The sequence below is a fragment of the Nomascus leucogenys genome, chromosome 5 (genome assembly GCF_006542625.1).
Source record: "Nomascus leucogenys isolate Asia chromosome 5, Asia_NLE_v1, whole genome shotgun sequence".
NCBI lineage: Eukaryota > Metazoa > Chordata > Mammalia > Primates > Hylobatidae > Nomascus > Nomascus leucogenys.
The window spans coordinates 105,080,408-105,099,628 of record NC_044385.1 but is presented as its reverse complement, the minus strand read 5'-3'; the positions used below and the strand labels follow the sequence as shown (position 1 = coordinate 105,099,628).

Sequence of the window (19,221 nt, the reverse complement as noted above, 5' to 3'; positions counted from 1 at the left end):
TTAAATGTACCATGTTCATTACATGCCGTGTAAGTAAATATAAAATGTTGAAAGTAAAAGACTTTTAGAGCTCTTTTACACTGTATTTTAGACTTGAATCTTTTTAAAGCAAGTATGCTTTCATTACATTCATATTTTATGAATCTATTCCATATTTAAAAGCAGCTCACTTCAATCATAACTAACCTTTCACTTCTCAAAGGTTATTGCATTAGTGTAAAGTTTTGAATCTTTTAGATTGTGCATTTGACTTCAAAACTGTGAACTTAAAGCCTCAAAGTGATTATTTTCTCATCTGTGCGTTTATATATATATATATGTATATTTGTGATTAGGGTGATGTTAGATGGGAACAGTGGCTTGGGTTTTATCTATAAAGAAGTGACCTACAGAATCACATTTTAATTTGGCATATGAGAATGGATTCTTTTTCATAGTTAGGTGTGAAATAAATATATTGAAATAAGTTTGAAAAAACCCCTAGATTACTGTATTTGAATGTACAGTAATTCCCCTTTGTCTGTGGGTGATATGTTCCGAGACTCCTCGTGTATAAAACCACAGAGTACTAAACCCTACATATACTATGCCTTTTCCTATACAGACACACCTGTGATAAAGTTTCACTTATAAATTAGACACAGAGCTAAACAACAATGTCTAATAATAAAATGAAATAATTATAACAATATACTATAATAAAAGTTATGTGAATGGTCCTGTCTTTCTCTGTCAAATATCTTACTGTATTTACCCTTCTTGGGATGATAGGAGATGATAAAATGCCTACATGATGAGATCAAGTGTTGGAGCAGGATGGCATGAGATTTTATCACACTACTCAGAACTGCAGGCAGTTTAAAACTTAGGAATTGTTTACTATTTCTGTAGTTTTCCATAATTTTGGACTGTGGTTGACTAGAGATAACAAATCGTAAAAGTGAAACTGGATAAGGGGGAGCTACTATACATTTATTTCTATTTCTTCTAAAATATATATATATATATATATTTAGACAAAAGCCAGAAATTTTCCTGTATGAGGAAGGTATCTATGATAAATAGAAAATATTAACCTATGCTTATTTTTTTCATTTTCTTTTGTTTTAAAACAGAAAAGCCTCCCAATAAAAGCAGTATGAGGATAGTAGTGGACTCAGAATCAAGGAAAAGAACTATCGGTTCTGGAGAGCCTGGAGTTCCTACAAAGAAGACTTGGTTTGATAAGTAAGGTGGCCAGGAAAATTGAGGAGTATAATTGTGCATTGATTTTCAAGATCGTTTCTGTATTATTATGACAATATGGTTTGGTTTCTTCCAAAAATGTTACTCTGTTCTGTAAGCAATCCCCAAGTGTGAGTTTTCTAAAAATTGGTTAGTTGTCTGGTGTTAGAAAAGCATTTTCTTACAGAAATGGTGTGGTAGTTGAGGGCATAATTTTTTCCTCTTATCATTTACCCTCCTCCAAAAAACCCACTCTTTAACTTAGACCTGTTGAATACTAGCTATATACAGGATAGTCATGAGCCTCTCATCATTAGAGGAAGGAGGTATAGATCAGACCTGTCAAGAGACTTTCATACGTAGGCAGTTCCTGTTAGGTAGGAGCTAGAAAGGGCTTTTGTCGGGGTTGGAGAGGGTGTCTAGGCATTGAATGGTCAAGGAAGAGCTTCAGAGAAAGGGGTAAGGAATCAGAATGTTAAGATATGTGTGAGGTGATTCATTTATAAATAAATGTGTGAAGAGAGACTAGGATCACTTTTAGAGCTTTAACATCTACTTAATAATGTATAGTTTCTAGTTCTTTGTGATTAATTCTGTGATTTAATGCAGAGTAACCTCTAGGCCACAGTTTTGTCCTTTCTTCAAGTGTCAAAATATATTCTTTATGGTTCCAACAATTCTTTTTTTCTTTTTTTAAAACAGGAAAAAGGTTGAGATTGTCATCAAAGAAAATAAAATTTAAAATCAAATTTAAAACTTAAAGTTTTAAGATAGGATATTTTTTAGTAAGCTGGCTTTTACAGAATCAGAATAAAGGTTATATATGCAAATTGACCAAAAGAGGATACTGAGACTTTTCCTGATAGGAATGTTAAGTAGAGGTGGATCAGAAGTGGAAAGTAACAAATGATATGGCAGAACCCTTCTCAGTTGGCTTCCATGAAAGGTGCTAACAGTGCTCATTTGGAAACTTCATTGTTGGAAGAAAATTTAAATTTCCTTTATCAACCAGTAATTTCAATTTGGGGGAAAATTGAACTTACTTGGGTATCTGTTTTGTTAAACTTTATTCCCTTGTATTTGGTTGGGGTCAGGATTTATAAATGTGTTGACTAACTTGAATTTTGTTTACAGACCAAATTTTAATAGAACAAACAGCCCAGGCTTTCAGAAGAAGGTTCAATTTGGAAATGAAAATACCAAACTTGAACTTAGAAAAGTTCCTCCAGAATTAAATAATATCAGCAAACTTAATGAACATTTTAGTCGATTTGGAACCTTGGTTAACTTACAGGTAAGAGCTGTGAAATGGTTTTGTTATCTCTTCCTTCTGTTTAGGGAACTTAATGTAATAAGAAAACTACCTTTATAAATAAATATTATAAGGCTGGGCATGGTGGTTCATGCCTGTAATCCCAGCACTTTGGGAGGCCAAGGCGGGCGGATCACCTGAGGTCAGGAGTTTGAGACTAGCCTGGCCAACCTGGTTGAACTCCATCTCTACTAAAAATACGAAAATTAGCCGGGTGTGGTAGCAGGCACCTGTAATCCCAGCTACTCGGGAGGTTGAGGCAGGAGAATCGCTTCCATCTGGGAGGCTAAGGTTGCAGTGAGCCGAGATCGCGCCACTGCACTCGAGCCTGGGCGACAAGAGCAAAACTCCATCTCAAAAACAAAACAAAACAAAACAAAAAATAGAAAATTTGTTATTCTCAATTGGGAAAATTGGACATGAAATGGAACTCTACCTTTTAGGAAAAAATACAATTTTCAGTGTTTCAACTGATCATATTATCATAAACTTTTTACCTAATAAAGGTTGCCATAAAACTATAGCAAAGTTAATCACACTGGTAAAATCCAATCTTACGATAGTTTTCAGTTCCTCAGTTTCTCAAAATCATTTCAGCAGAAATTTTAGTCAGATTTATTTTTGTCACTCCTATGGTGGGATGCACTTAATTGAGACGTTTGGGGCCCAGATACCTTGTTATCTGTAATTAAACATTTACTTTTTCTTTACCACTTTTGAATATCCTTCAAGGTAAGTAACAGTAACAGTAATTTGTATTTGACTGCACCTATAATTAGACCTTGGCTTGGGTATATATAACTTGGGTGTTTTTTTAGTATTGAGTTTATATTATGTGATATGGTGAAAGTGTTGAAATAGTATGTTGAATTTTTCCCCCATTTTGTATGGTGTTCTTTTTGCAATTAAAATAATTATGTTTTATAATTTAATAAAAACAAATTTTAGAGGATACAATTCATCCTAACAACTTAGGATATTTTGGAAAATTTTGTTTTCTTGCCATTAAAAAGTACTATAAAAGTAATAGGGAAAAAATTCATGTTTGATTCAGGTAGGGCAGCAGAGATATATAGATAGAATTTAAAGGAAATGGTTCCCTTTCAACTCTTTGTGTCTGTTCCATTCCCCTGCCCATCTATAATTACATTATTGTTAACAGTTTATCGTGTGTTATTTTAATTTTTTGTTACACATTCTGTGTCTATTTATCTGTACACAAACTTAAAACTATTTATGAGCCCATAGTATACACATTACCCTGTGGTTATTTACTTAATCTTGAATATCTTTGAGTTATCTTTTTATGGCAATTTCATTTGATCTACCACTATATCTAGTCATAAAAAGGTTTTCAAAATATTCTTCACACAATTAACTACACTGGTAATATTTACAAATATTTTTAAAGCTGGGGGCAAAACATATCTCACTATTGTTTCTATTTGCATTTACTCAATTACTAGTGAGGTTGAAATCTTCTGTTGATTGGTTCTTTTGCCATGTTTGTGTACTACCTGCATTATTATTATTAAAACGTTTTTCAAAGTCAGTTTTCAAAACTCTTTAGCTTCATGCTAATTAAACATAGTGATGAAATTGATGTTTATAAAGTCTTAAAAGTATAATTATTAAAATGTTACCAAAATTATCTTTATAGTTATAATTAATGTTTATTGAATACTTCCGACTGTGTACACTCTGTTCTATGTGAATTATTTAATTCTTAACACCGAAGAGTGGGTATGGTTATTCTCATTTGTAGAAAAAGAAAACAAGGCCCAGAAAGGTTAAGTAACTTGATGATGTTCATATGAGAGTAGCAGCCAAAGTTTGAGCCAGGCAGTTTGATTCCAACTACTCTTTTGTTTTGTTTTTTTGGTTTTTGTTTTTTTGAGACAGAATCTCACTCTTGTCACTGAGGCTAGAGTGAGGTAGCATGGTTGCGGCTCATTGTAGCCTTGACCTACTGGGCTTAGGTGATTCTCCTGCCTCAGCGTCCCGAGTAGCTGGGACCACAGTTGTGTGCCACCACACCTGGCTAATATTTTTTCAATTATTATTGGTACCAGTGGGGTCTCAATATGTTGTCCAGGCTGGCCTTGAACTCCTGGGCTCAAGCAGTCCTCCTGCCTTGGTCTCCCAGAGTGCTGGGATTACTGATATGAGCCACCATGCCTGGTGACATGAGCCACCATGCCTGGCCCAGGCCACTCTTAATCTCTTTTCTGTATTGCTGCACACCACCAGTGGTTTATATACCACACTTTGGAAAACTCTGTTATTGAAAGAATAGGAATTTGAAGTGAAAAGTCTTGAATTTATTACTTATTAGCTGTGTCTATAGAATCACATTCCTTGAAATCTCAGTTTTCTCATGTATCAAATGTGATTGATGCTGTTGTTACATGATCTCTTTTTTTGTTCTTAAATTTTCTTGTGCTTTTGGAAATGTGAGAATTACAAATTTGGGCAATTGTTCAGATGGATTTTTCTGTAATTTTTTGTTAGCGATGACCCCTTGCAAAGTAATTTACTGCCTTCTTTAGATTCTGTGGATCTTTGCCATGTCATTTATTGACAATAGGGATTATTTCTCATAGTTGCTATTAAAATTGGGAATAAAAAGAGAAACACTTTGAATGCCTATATGTAACATTTATGCAGTCGGCTTTCTCTGCTATTATATAGAGGAACTCTTTTTATGCTGTGAACAATCCTTGGTTACTATTTCTTCTGGAGTAAAAGTAGACTGTGGTCTACTAATCCAGATACAAGGAAGTATAAATACAGAATTTTACTTGGAAGGACTAGTATTTCACTTATTGAGGAATTTTACTGTGTGAAGCAACCGATTCCTTTGGAAATTCACTGTTCTTAATATTTTAAATCTTAGGTTGCTTATAATGGTGATCCTGAAGGTGCCCTTATCCAATTTGCAACATACGAAGAAGCAAAGAAAGCAATATCAAGTACGGAAGCAGTATTAAACAATCGCTTTATTAAGGTTTATTGGCACAGAGAAGGAAGCACCCAACAGTTACAAACTACTTCTCCAAAGGTAAGAGAGAAATTTGTGTAAAAGTACGTGCATTTCTTAGAAAGCTCTTAGCATAGTGTTTACGAGTAGAGGCATTGGAATCAAGTAGGCCTGAGTTCACACCCTGGTTCTGCATTTAGCTTCTGTTACCTGTAAAGACTTGAAAAATTTACTCAACCTTTCTAACCTGTTCTCTCATAATTGTGATGTTAATTGCTAGTTGAGAGAACAGCATGATGTATGTGAGACATATGGAATAGTCCCTGGCAGATAGGAGGTACTCAGTAAATGATAGCTATGTATATTCCAGAAATTTAGACTGTAGGTTCATCTTAGAAATTCTCTCTTCTTTCCCCTCTCCCCTTTCTCCCTCCTTTTTGTCCCATCCCCCATCAGTGTGTAATGTTAGAGTGTTTATAGAGGTATATTACAACAGTATGGGTTTTGATTGTTAAAACAGAAGATAGTGAAAGTTGGACTTTAATTTATTCCAGTAAATAAGTTATTTTATGCAAAGAAAACATCTTTGTATATGTGTGGATGAAATTAGAAGGCAGTTAGGTTTTGACTATAAGCTGCATTTTAAAAACTTTCTCTGCATGGGCAATTTAGTAACAAAATAACACAGGTCACTTTCCATCCTTTTGAATGAATCAACTTGTTTAACATTTTTTCCTTGTTCTGAGGTAATGCAGCCTTTAGTCCAGCAGCCCATTTTGCCTGTTGTGAAGCAGTCAGTCAAAGAGCGGCTGGGTCCAGTACCTTCAAGTACTATTGAACCTGCAGAAGCCCAGAGTGCCACTTCAGACCTTCCTCAGGTAAAGCGAAGGTCTTACGATTGTGCCCGTAATAGGTTCTCAGTAATTTAGTTTCCCTTGGTGATTTGAAGTATAGTTAATTGAATATATTTTACATAGAAATATGATAGTCTTTACATATTTGAACCCCACCTATAAGGTTTTTTTTAATTTTTACCATTACCATAACATTTTCTCAGTCTCTACTTTTCCTATAGTATTTGAATCTTAAATTCTTCTCTCCAGTTAATATTTATGAGAAAGATTCTCTCTCACTTTGTGGAGGAGATACATGTCAGCAAAACTGCCTGAAGAGTGAAGTTGAGTACATTAAATCTTATTTTTTCCATCATCTTTTTACTTAATTAGAATTCTGTTCCAGAAATAATTGTGTAGTAGACTGAACTAAAAGCTTATGGGAAGGGAAGGCTTAAACATCAAGTTAAGCGTGCTTGATATTATACTGTTTTAAGTACTTAGACCGCTCTCTCATAACTTTGCATCACTTATTCCTGACTCTGGGATTCTTTTCTCCATATATCATTTCCTTCCCACTTCCTTCCACACTTGAGTGGCAGTTTCTTGTTTCTACATTCTCAGTCTCTGAAACTTAGCTTTCCTTTGTCTCCCGATGTTTCAGCATTTGCTGTGTAAAATAGTTAGGATGTAGTATCCTACTTAGCTAATGGATGCCACCTTATTAGTCTTCCTAGATAATTCCTGAAGAGTAAGATGCTGGATTTCTGCAAGGACATGCAGAATGTCAATTGGTAAATTATTAGTTAATTTAAAAAATTCCCAGTCCTAACATCCCAAATTATCACCAAATACAGTATATTTGGATATAAAATAAACATACTTTAGAAGAAGTTGGCACTATTTTTAAGCTCAGTAAGTGGGCATATATTTTAATTTTTAAAATTTGAGATTTTCTCCTAATTTATTCTGTGTCAGTGGCAGGGACTTTAGCAACCACCTGGCTCAGACCTCTTAGTTTACATCATTTTTCATGATTGAATAATATTGCATACTGTTTATTTTTGTTTTCCCACATATTTTCTTTCTGTCTCTTTCTTTTAAGAAGGACCAAGTTTTTGTGGTTAGTATTGGTATACTCATAGACTCTGTATATATTAGTAGAATCAGAATGTTCAAGATCCCAACAGACTTTTGTATGTTTGGGGAAACACTGAATATGTCCATTTTAATTTTTTTAGAATGTAACTAAGTTATCTGTGAAGGACAGGTTGGGTTTTGTATCAAAGCCATCTGTTTCAGCAACTGAAAAGGTAAGAAGAATAGCATGATGTGTTTGTCTTGGCTTCATAAATGTTTTCAGGTGGCATCTTAATTTTTAATTTTTTTCATAGTTCTAAACTCTTGCTTCTTAATAGTATCTGTATCTTTTCCTACCTTTTGCTTTCCATTTGCTGAAAAAGAAAAATATTTTCCTTTTTTTACTTTTGCATCAGCATTTTAATACTTGCCTCCCACTATATTTCCATGTACTCCATTCCTTTTCTTTGTTTTATTCTTTTTATTTACTTTGTTTTCTTTAGAGATACTGTGCATTTTGATTTGACAACTCTGGCAGCCTAATAGAAAGGGCCATGATTAGGAATTTCACCTGAGTTTGAGCCCTGGCTCTTCACTTACTAACTGCATGACGTTGGGCAGTGTTCTTAATTTTTCTGAATCCTTTTACTCATCGGTAAAATGGTGATGGTAATATTTATCTTGCTCATGGGGTTTTCTGAAGATGAAATAAAATCATTTCAAATATTTTTGTAAACTGGAAAGGATGATGTAAATGTAAGTTTTTTACTTATTACTAAACAGTAATTGAGGTAGCATAAAAATACATATAGTCTTTTTTTTAAATGAAGGGGGTAAATATTTATTAAATCAAGATCATTTATGGATATAGTTCTGTGTAGATGTTATTATTTTCTGTTTAGGTATGAGTAAATACTTTGTCTTTAATTTTATTTGAGGCATATGAAATCACAGAATGTGAGAATTAAATAATCTTTCTTAGTTCTATATGCTTATCTTAAAGTCAAGGCCTAACAAGTGTTATGATTTCATCTGTATACTGTGAGTCACTGAGCCAGAACTAGAATTTGGGGCTCCTATTTCTAGTCCATGGCTCTTTTCAGTCTGAAGATTGAAAATCAGTTTCAGAGATCATGCATCAGTGAGATAGCTGCCCTGCTGTCTTCACTATATTCTTCAGTATATTATTTTCTTTATTTACAATGTTAAACTTTGGCAGTTTTAGATATTTGAATCTGAGTTTGTGTATCAGACTTTCCTCTTGGGCATCTCAGCATTACTTCGGGCATAATGTGCCTAAAATGAGTTCATTATTTCCCATATAAATTAATTTATCCTAGCCATTAGGTCAGAAAGTGATATCACCATTTTCTAAGCTGTGTGATCTAAAAGCCTTACAATCATTTGCTTGTGTTTGTAGACCACTTCTTTTTCTGCCACCTTCAGTTCCCTAGCCTCTGGGTGCAGTGTCTTAACTGGCATCCTGGAATTCCCCTCGTCTAGTTTATAATGTCACCATCTTACACTCAGACTTATTTTGGTGTTAATTCATTATAGAAACTTTGAGTTTCTCAGCTAAATTACTTTCCTTGATTCACAGCTCATCGATAACTCAATAATTCTGGTTCTATTACTTCTGCTCTAGTCTTTCCTTTTTACCCAAGGGAGTACTTTTCTGCTCGTTTTCCTTTGGCCTTTCCTGACTTTTATTATTTTATTTTATTTTTTTTTGGTGGTGATTTTTCTGGAGTGCATTTCCCCCCCTAACTAAATTCCAGTCATTCTTTAAAGAGTGAAAGTCTCTCTAACATCTCCCATGAAACCTCCAGATTTTTCTGTTATCCCCACCTCCTCCTTGGAATTTCTGTGCTGCTTAGTCTGTGCTACTAAATTTAGCAGTATCAAATACTTACTTGGATTAGGTTTATCCTCCTTGAAAATAAATATTTCAGAAAACAGAAACACTGGAAGTGTTTGAGGTGATAGATTTTGATTATTACATAATGTATATATGTATCAAAACATCACACTGTACCCCATAAATATGTACAGTTCTGTCAATTAAAAGTAAAATAAAACAACACTAAGTTCAGCTACACTTAGTGTACTACTGAGAAATTCTAGAGATGTCTAAAATACTCAGTTATATTTGGAGTCTGTGTAATGTAAGATTTGGACTTTTGAAATTGAAGTGTGTACTCATAGCTTTTATAAAATTTTTGCAGTGTATTGTGAGTACAAATTTGTAGTTGATAATATAACTTTACTAATGCATAGACTAATATATATACCCATATATTATGCTAATGCAATAAACCACTAACTGAATTTTTATGGAAAAAAATATGGTAGCAAGCTATTTATGAGGAAAAATATTTTTGATAAATACCATAAACAGCCTATTAAGGAAAACAGTAAGTATGTAACTTTTATTCATCTTCAGTGAGTGTCTTTACAGAGAAACATTTTATTTTTGCTTATTTTTGTTGTTTCTGTTCCCCTAATCCTTAGGGAGTTTGGGTCCAAAATACTTACAGGGCAGTGATTCAAAGAAGTCTTAGAAAGAATAGAAGAATGTTCCCCATCATCAAATATTAGTTGAAAGATTCTTTTTTTAAAAAAATGAAGGCAGGGGAAAACCCAAAGCTTGTATCTGCACAATATCCTATGTCATTATTAAACTAAATAAATACACAAATGTAACATTTTATACCTTTCCTATCAACAACACACAGTAAAACCTTTAATGATTATTCTTTATTCGGAGACCCCATTTTCGTGAGGAGGCTAGAAGAGAGGAAAGTTAAAACGTGATTGCTGATGGTAAATACGAAGGTATTGCAAGAGGTATTTAGTTATTATGTGAATAGATTTGATAAATTATGTTTGAGTGCCTCTGCTTACTAAAGAAATTCATGAAGAATAAAGGGCTACATCTGTGTATACTGTCCTGGTTAGTTTTTTAAAACAGACTTAAGACTGTTCAAATTATCTTGCCGAATCCCTTCTAAATTCTAAGAAGGTAAACTGAGTAACCAGTGGAATATTTAATCTTCTTTATCGTATCAGCTTTAAATACCAGATTTATGATACAGGATGTTATTGTTCTTTACTTGTGTTTTTTGCAATGTAAAAATATATATTGGTCTCTGCATGATGATATATTAACATCTATACCATGGAACTTTTAAAAGGAAAATTGTGTGGTATAATTAAAAGAATATTGCATATCATAGAGAAACTTCACCTGTTGATTTAGCAGCTGGCATTGTGTAGATGCTAAGCAAATCTTACTGTTTCCTTGGATTTTTGAAATTTGAATTTGTTGTGTAACTTTGCTACTTAAAAGATTTAGAGGGATTTGGCTGGGCGCATGGCTCACGCTCGTAATCCCAGCACTTTGGGAAGCCGAGGTAGGCAGATCACGAGGTCAGGAGTTCGAGACCAGCCTGGCGAATACAGTGAAACCCCGTCTCTTCTAAAAATACAAAAATTAGCTGGGCCTCGTGGCGGGCGCCTGTAATCCCAGCTACTTGGGAGGCTGGTAGGAGAATTGCTTGAACCCAGGAGGTGGAGGTTGTAATGAGCCAAGATGGCGCCACTGCACCCTAGCCTGGGTGACAGAGCTAGACTCTGTCTCAAAAAAAAAAAAAAGGGATTTATGATAGTTTTTTTTCTTAACTGTTATTGACTTTTTTTAATTCTTATTTTTTAATGCATTGGCCTCTCAGGATTATTACCTGGATTATTTTTTTACAGGAAAATATGAAATTAATTTATTTGAATGTATTAGCTTTGCTGAAGTTTGTAGTAACTAAGCTATTTGTGTAGCAAAAATTCATTACTAACTGTACATTGTTTTACTTTGATGTTTGTTAAAATATTTCTCTGCAAGATTTTTAATCTTTGTTTCTTTTAATCCCTTTGTCTATTCCACTTATATGTGGAATCTTAAAAAGTTGAACTCATAGAAGCAGAGAGTAGAATGGTGGTTACCAGGGGCTGAGGGCAGGGGATTGGGAAATGTTGGTCAAAAGATATAAAACTTCAGTTAGATAGGAGAAATAAAGATATCTATAGTACAACGTGGTGACTATAGTTAATAACAATGCGTTGCATTCTTGAAAATTGCCAAGAAAGTAGCTCACCACAAAAAAAAAGTGAGGTAATACATATGTTAATTAGCTTGACTTAGCCATTTTACAGTGTATATATTTCAAACAGCATGTTGTACATGATAAATATACAGTCATCAACTTACAGTGACTTGACTAACGATTTTTCAATTTGATGATGCATTTATTACTTACAAGTTGAAAATGTATTTTCAACTTAAATGGTATTTCAACTTACAATGGATGTATCCCCATCATAAGTTAAGGGACATCTCTATACAGTTTTCGTCAATTAAAAGAATAAAATTTTGAAAGATACAAAAAAGATAAGATAGATGAGTGCATTAAAACATACTTTGTGTTCTTGGAATTTAAAAACGATTAATATCTAAAAGTATGCATAAACTTAATTTTAAACCAAAATCCCATTCTTCTCATCAGAACTCTCAGGTTTGATACAGAACGCACATCTATGTGCTGCTTTAAGTGAATATCATAAACATTCAGATTTACTGAACAGGTGACTATTTACTTACTATGAAAACTGACCATACAGTAACTGTATTAATATGTTTCCTACACATAGTTCCTCAGATACTATCTTTTGATTGCATTAAACCAAGGTGTTTCTGCTTTAAAAACCTGTTGGAGCTATTTATTGTGAGTGTGGCTGTTAAACATCATAACTATATTTGTATTTAATTTCTACTTGGGCATTGGTTATTGAAAAATGATACTTGGATAACTTAATTTTACAAAATACTTTTTTCCCTTCCATTCTTATCTATGAAAAACAGCTATTTTTCTCTTTACGATTACTTGTCGTTATTATGGCTGGTATTATTTTACATAGGAAATAAAATAAGGAGGTGTTAATGGATTGTAACCTCCCTCTCTTTAGGGAAAATAAGAGGTATTAGCGCTATACATTTTAACAACACAGCACATGATACTTTTCAACTTACTTTCTGAGTTCAGCATACCAAACCTAACAATATACTGTAAGAAAGGAAAATTACAGACCAACATCTGTCATGAACATAGACACAAATATCCTAAACAAAATATTAGCAAATGTCCAGTGATACGTGAAATACATAATCAGTCATGGCCAGGTAGTATTTATTTCAGAAATTCAAGGTTGATTTACCATTGGAAAAATCAGTTTAATTGACATTAGTAGAATGAGGGAGGAAAAAACCCTAGATGATTACCTCAGTAGAGAAAGTGTTCTGTTACTTAGTTACATTAAACACTCTGCAAAGGAGGAATAGAGAAAAACTGTTTTAATTTGATGAAGGAAATCTGCAATAAAAGAAAAAAAACTACAGCTAACATAATATTCAATTGTGAAATATTGACTGTTTTTCCCTGAGGTTGGGAAAGACAAGGATGTCCATTTGCATCACTTTTATTTTTTTTCAGTATTGTACTGGAGGGACTCATGGGTGCACTAAGAAAGGAAAATAGAATAAAGCATATAAAGATTGGAAATAAACAACTGTTTACTTGCAGATGACATGGTTGTAGATATAGAAAATTCAAAATAATTCACACACAGTTGGGATTAAGTGTAGTAAGATGTATAGAAGTAAATATGTAAAAATTATAGCACATATAGAAATGCATCTGGAAAATAGAAATGTGGTTGTTTGGAGAAGTCACTGTCTCTGTTCTTGGAGTATCTTCTTTTCTGTTGGGCTCGTTACTTCCCTCCACTAATTTCAGTTTTAATAGATTTTCTTCTTTTGAAAATACATGTGTCTCTTACTATACAAACTATCTAATCTCCAGAACCAAATAGATTCAAATAGTGAACAATATAATTCATTGTTTATAAGTCACATTTTTACATTTTAACACCTCTGACATTGGGCTGTGTCTTATAATTGTTAGACACAGGTTATGATTGGCAGCCTTTTTTTCTTTAGTAGGGGTACATAAATGATAGTGTGTCTTACAGTCACTGAGTTGTAGGCTCGGTGAGTCACATTCGTGGATGTTCTAGTTTTGCAGAAGGATGTTCCTGGATAAAAAAGGAAATGGGAATACTTCTAGGAATAAAGGAGTCTTACCATTGTCAGATACTTTTATTCACTTTGAACCAGCACTCCTTAGTCTGATACTACATGTTAAGAATGATTTGAAAAGGAGTATTCTCGCTGAAACTGAGAAATACTTGGTTAAATAAATTATATGGGTTTGTTCTGGGCTTCTCACTGCTTTTATTATGAAGATAATATAAATTAAAAACTGGAAAATTGGGTTTCGATATTCATTGTTTCCCACTTAAATAATTAGGATTTTTTTTTTTTTGGCCACAGCTTTTCAACTTACGGAATCCTATTGAAGAAAACAGTTTGTGAAACTTAATTAGGCCCTGTTTTCAGTTTATCCTGTGTTTCTCTACTAATAAAGTTATTGTCTTATCTTTGTATAGTCATATGGTTTGGCATTTTGTGCTGTGGTTAGGTAGCATGGAAGAAATTTTTCTCTAGAATTACGAAGAAAGGTCACTGAAGTCTGACTACAGACAAAACCTTTGTTTAATTGGTCGAGCATGGTGGCTCACACCTATAATCCCAACAGTTTGGGGCGCCAAGGCAGGAAAATTGCTTGAGCTCAGGAGTTTGAGACCAGCCTGGGCAACATGGCGAGAAACCCTGTCTCTACAAAAAATACAAAACATTAGCTGGTTGTGGTGGCACGTGGCTGAGGTCCCAGCTACTTGGGAGGCTGAGGATCACTTGAGCCCATGAGGTGGAAGTTTCGGTGAGCCAAGATCTGGGCCACTATGCTCCAGCCTGGGTGACAAAGTGAGACCCTGTCTCACAAATATAATAATTGATCAAATTTTAATACACATCAAATATTGTTAAGAACCTTTATTTTTAAACATCAGCTGTACTGTATGAAACTAGTACAATTAGGTTTTTGTTTCGTTTAGAGGCACTTTCTTGAATACTTAGAATAGTGATTGGTGATGTTCCCTAATCAAATTTCATGATGAAAGATGAGAAAGTAGTCTTCAGATTGCTACTTAGCTGTTAACCAGATGTTAATGTTTCAGTGGCTAAAAAATAGGGCCACTTTTCTCATTTATACTCTTAAACTTGAGTAGTTCTTTTAACCTTATTTAGGTTTAGGTCATGAACTCCTTTAGAAACAATGACTTTAGAAACAATGTTTTTCCTCAGAAAAATTGCAGTGTTCACACACTTGCTTTCATGTTTAGTTTTTATAGCATTCGTAGATCACCCTGCAGGGATTCCTAGGCTTCTTTTTAAGAACCAGTAACCAATCACCCCGTGGAACTTAAACTGTTTTGCTTTTGAAGGATAAAAAAGATACCCAATACTTTTTTTTTTTGAGCTGACCATTGCATAGAAAAGGTTGTCCACTCTGACCTATAGTCATTTCAGTCTAGTTTCGTGCAGAAATGTTTTTTGAGTACTTACCCTGTGCCCTGGCACTGCTTGTAGCACTGAACCAAGTTAAAAAACAAGCAAAATCTCTGCCCTCTTGGAATGAATTTTTGGGTTTGTAAGGACTTTAGAGACCATCATGTTCATCATCTTTATTTTATAGACGAGCAAACTGAGGCCCAAAATGGTACTTAATCTTACCTGTGGTCTCATAATTAGTTGGTGGCAAGACTTAGGTACTGGAAGATGCACAGAAGAGAAAGGCAAGTCTTTATGTTAATGCCCTTACAATGTAGACGGGGGAAAAGACACATTAATTAATATATTATCAGGTTGTGTTTTTACTAAATAGCTAACACTAACTAAAAATAGCTAATAGCATTTTTACCTAATAGCCAAAGAAATAAAATTTCATGTAAGGACCTGGGTAGAAAAGAGAAATGATTCAGGCTTTGTTAGAGGTCTTGATTGTGTTAGGCTGAACCTAAGCTGAGTTCAGGAGAGTAAGGTCGGTTCAAGCAGAAGGAGCACTGCTACCAAAGGAATGGAGAATGAATGCAATAGGGTATGTTTCAGAACTGGAAGTTGCAAATGATCATGTTAAATTGAGGGACAGCAGCCAGTTTCCTCCTGTGCCATGCTCTTGAGTGTGGTTTTTGCTTTAGTCACTACAAATATTAGTAAATATATTCAACAACTAATACTTTCTCAGTGATATAGTAACAGCAGTGTTTTTGACATTTTTATGTTTTTCTTTACTTCTTTTTCTATAGGTATTTGGTGTTCATTTTTTTTAAATTTTAGAGCTTATTATTTATACTCTACCTTTCAAATCACCAAATATGATTTCGTTATTATAAGTATAAAATACATTTAGTTCAGTTTGTTTTGAAGCTGAAGTTTAACAGTAGTGCTTTAAAGTTGAGTCTTACAGAAAATAGGATATCACGAACAGCTGATATATATTTTTAAAAGTTGAATTTGTATTGGTAGGTGTTGTCTACATCTACTGGCCTAACAAAAACAGTGTATAATCCAGCTGCTTTGAAGGCTGCACAAAAAACCTTACTTGTTTCCACCTCTGCAGTTGATAATAATGAAGCACAGAAAAAAAAACAGGTAAGTACAACTGGTATAGTATAAAAAATTTTTGCATATAGGAAAGCGTTCCTTGTGTATGTGTTTTTTCAGTGCTTATTGCAAAATAAGACTACAAGGGTGTTTGTTGGCTGCCACTGAACATTTATTTTCCATAGTATAGCAGTAAATAAAAATTTTTTCTTTGAAAGAAAGGTTCCCATGATTAATCTTTGAAACTTGCATATATATTTTAAGTTTTACATAGAAAAGCCTTGCATATAATTTCTGTTGACAGACTTCTTCAGTTAAAACCATTTCTCTTGTCTTGAATAATATTGTTTATCCTTGTATACATATGTAACAAACCTGCACATTGTGCATATGTACCCTAAAACTTAAAGTATAATAATAATAATAAAAAAAAATTCTAATGATATTTTTGATCCCTGATTCTAGGAGGCATTGAAACTTCAGCAGGATGTAAGGAAAAGGAAACAAGAAATTTTAGAAAAGCACATTGAAACACAGAAGGTAAAATGTTAAAGTTAGATTTGGCAAAATTGCAAATGTTATAATTTGGAGTGAACTTAATCTTATACTACCTAGTCATAAAAAGATTTACTATAATTGGTAATGGTAAAACAAATATTTGTCAATGATAATATTGGAGATGAAGAGCATACATCAAATGGTGGGTACACTTTATACTTTAACTGGTACTATAGTTATCAACATAAAATGAAATTAAGGTGTTCATTCAGCTGTGTTGCTGCACAGTAGTTTTCTCAAGAGATAATTAAATGGAACCTTTTTTCTCCGTATTGATATGTACCTTTCTTCACTAGCTTAGGATTCTCTAGTCCTGTCTTGTTTAGTATAGCAGTTAGTAGCCACATGTGACTATTGATAGCCACGTCTGACTGTTGAGCATTTGGAATGTGTCTAGTCCAAATTGAGATGTGCTATAAGTGTAAAATATACACTAGATCTCAAAATGTAGTACAAAGAAAAAAGTAAAACAATAATTGTTGAAATGTCACATTTTGGATATATTAGGTTAGGCAAAATATTTTATCAAATTAATCGTATTTGTTTCTTTTTATGTTTTTAATGTGACTGCTAGAAAATTAAAAATTACTTATGTGACTTGGGTTCTTTCTTTTGGACCGAGTTACTCTAATTGATGACATTTAATTAGTCTCAGTTCTTGATTATGTCTAGTAATGAAGGTTAGTAGTATGACATTTCAAAATGTTGAAAATACAGAAACTACATTTTGATTTGAAATGTGTATCTTTTCTAATTTAAAGTTGGATATACTTGATTAAGAGAAATCACAGTACTTTACAAAACCAAAAACTGAAGCCATCCTAATTCAGGAAACCTACAATAAATCATGTGGCTTCTTTTACCTCATATTATCTTGCTTATCTTGTTGTTTCCTGTTCATGATGGGAGTATCATTCTCAGGTGAAAAAGTAATTAAACATTCATTTTTTCTAATATCTTATTGTATGAAAGGAACCATAAAGCTTTTCCTCTGGTTCTTTCTGGGCTGGAGATGACATTGATAGTGGGAATACTTAGAGGCGGTAACATCAACAAATGGATTAGAAAGTAAAATTGTTAATATATTTTTCAAATTGATAATTTTTCAGCGATAGAATTGAGTTCCTTCTGGTTGTGTGCTTCAAAATTACGTTCTGAGAGACCCAAATAGTAACAGTTCTTCACAAATTTAACCAAGAGTAAAACTTGAATTGAGATACAGTTAGCATCACCAAATCTGCTATTCTGCTATCTTTAGATAATTAGTGGTTGTTAGACTTCTCACGAATGCATAAACTAAAAAAAGTAGTAATATTTATTTTTAAATTTGCAGTGTTTGTTTTGTTAATGATAATAGGAGTAATTAGCTTTTTTTTCTCTTTTTAAAAATTTGGCAGATGTTAATTTCAAAACTGGAGAAAAACAAAACAATGAAGTCTGAAGATAAAGCAGAAATAATGAAAACTTTAGAGGTTTTGACAAAAAATATTACCAAGTTGAAAGATGAGGTCAAAGCTGCTTCTCCCGGACGCTGTCTTCCAAAAAGTATAAAAACCAAGACTCAGGTATTTTAATTTCATTGTTGTTCATATTATTACTTATTAACAAGCTTTAGACACTATATTTTTAAGATTCAGTTTTTCTTGTAGGTAATATCTTTTGTTCAAAATCTGACCATTGTATGTACCATTCTCCCCCTGCCATAAATAAAAAAGTACAAACAAGTAAACTCTACTAATCTTTTAAATTCTGTGGAGTTGTAGTTGGAAAGTCACTAATTAGAAAAATAGTCATGGGTAATCTTGAAAAGGCAGCTTGAGGACAAAGTGTTACAGGTACTTGACTGCTTGACTAAGGGTTTGAGTTTTATATAATAGTAGTTGGTGATATAGAGGGTTAATAATAGACAAGTATTAATAACATTCTGACAACACCATACACAGTGGATTGATTGAAAAGGGGAAAATTCAGGTTGATCAGGTAGATCATCTATTACATAGATGGTAATAAGTGATTAAGAAAAAAACGGGGTTATACAATGTTTATACTTGGTGTGTCTGTATGTATATATGTATAAAGTCATGACTCTAATTGATATTTTAAATTCAAACCCAACACCACTTGGTTGTTCCTTTTCTTATTTCATATTTTATTTCTGTTCCCATAATGGCAACTTGGTTCCACTAATATCAATGTATTATTATTAAACACAGTGCTATAATACGTTTAAAGTAGCTCCAAAATTGCTACAATACCACTTCCAACAACTAACTAAATATAAAATTCAAAATTTATTTACGTTCTTTACAGCCTCGGTGTATTCCACTAAAGGTGTAAAGTCAGAACTGTGGTCTGAGATTACTTTTTTCCCCCTTTTGTGTAGTTGTTACTAATTTGATAAAGTTAAATCTATTTGCATTTGTATTCAGTTTTGGATCGCCTCTCCCTGGCCCCAATTCTTGCAGATTGTATTTTATTTTTTGAACAAGTGAAACAATTCTCATGGTTCAAAAGCAAAACTATATAAAAAGGAATACATAAAAGATCCCTTTCCCTTTGATTCCTGGCACTCTGTCCCCACCCATCCCTTATAGGTCACTAGTATCATTAGTTCTGGTTTATC

The 19,221-nt window shown here is 33.4% G+C and overlaps 1 protein-coding gene across 18 annotated transcripts in view; it reads left to right on the top strand.

The window, feature by feature from the left end:
- The window catches only part of RBM26 (RNA binding motif protein 26), an 87,536-nt gene that overhangs the window by 45,091 nt on the left and 23,224 nt on the right, over positions 1-19,221 (top strand). For 8 of the 18 annotated variants that reach the window (XM_030813538.1, XM_030813535.1, XM_030813534.1 and 5 more), the window contains exons 10-17: positions 1,116-1,227; positions 2,359-2,518; positions 5,433-5,597; positions 6,263-6,394; positions 7,591-7,662; positions 15,963-16,088; positions 16,506-16,580; positions 17,996-18,163. In XM_030813538.1, the coding sequence (XP_030669398.1) occupies positions 1,116-1,227; positions 2,359-2,518; positions 5,433-5,597; positions 6,263-6,394; positions 7,591-7,662; positions 15,963-16,088; positions 16,506-16,580; positions 17,996-18,163 (1,010 nt within the window). The remainder of the gene's footprint in view (positions 1-1,115; positions 1,228-2,358; positions 2,519-5,432; positions 5,598-6,262; positions 6,395-7,590; positions 7,663-15,962; positions 16,089-16,505; positions 16,581-17,995; positions 18,164-19,221) is intronic. The other 10 variants (XM_030813544.1, XM_030813541.1, XM_030813545.1 and 7 more) reach the window with 3 other exon arrangements.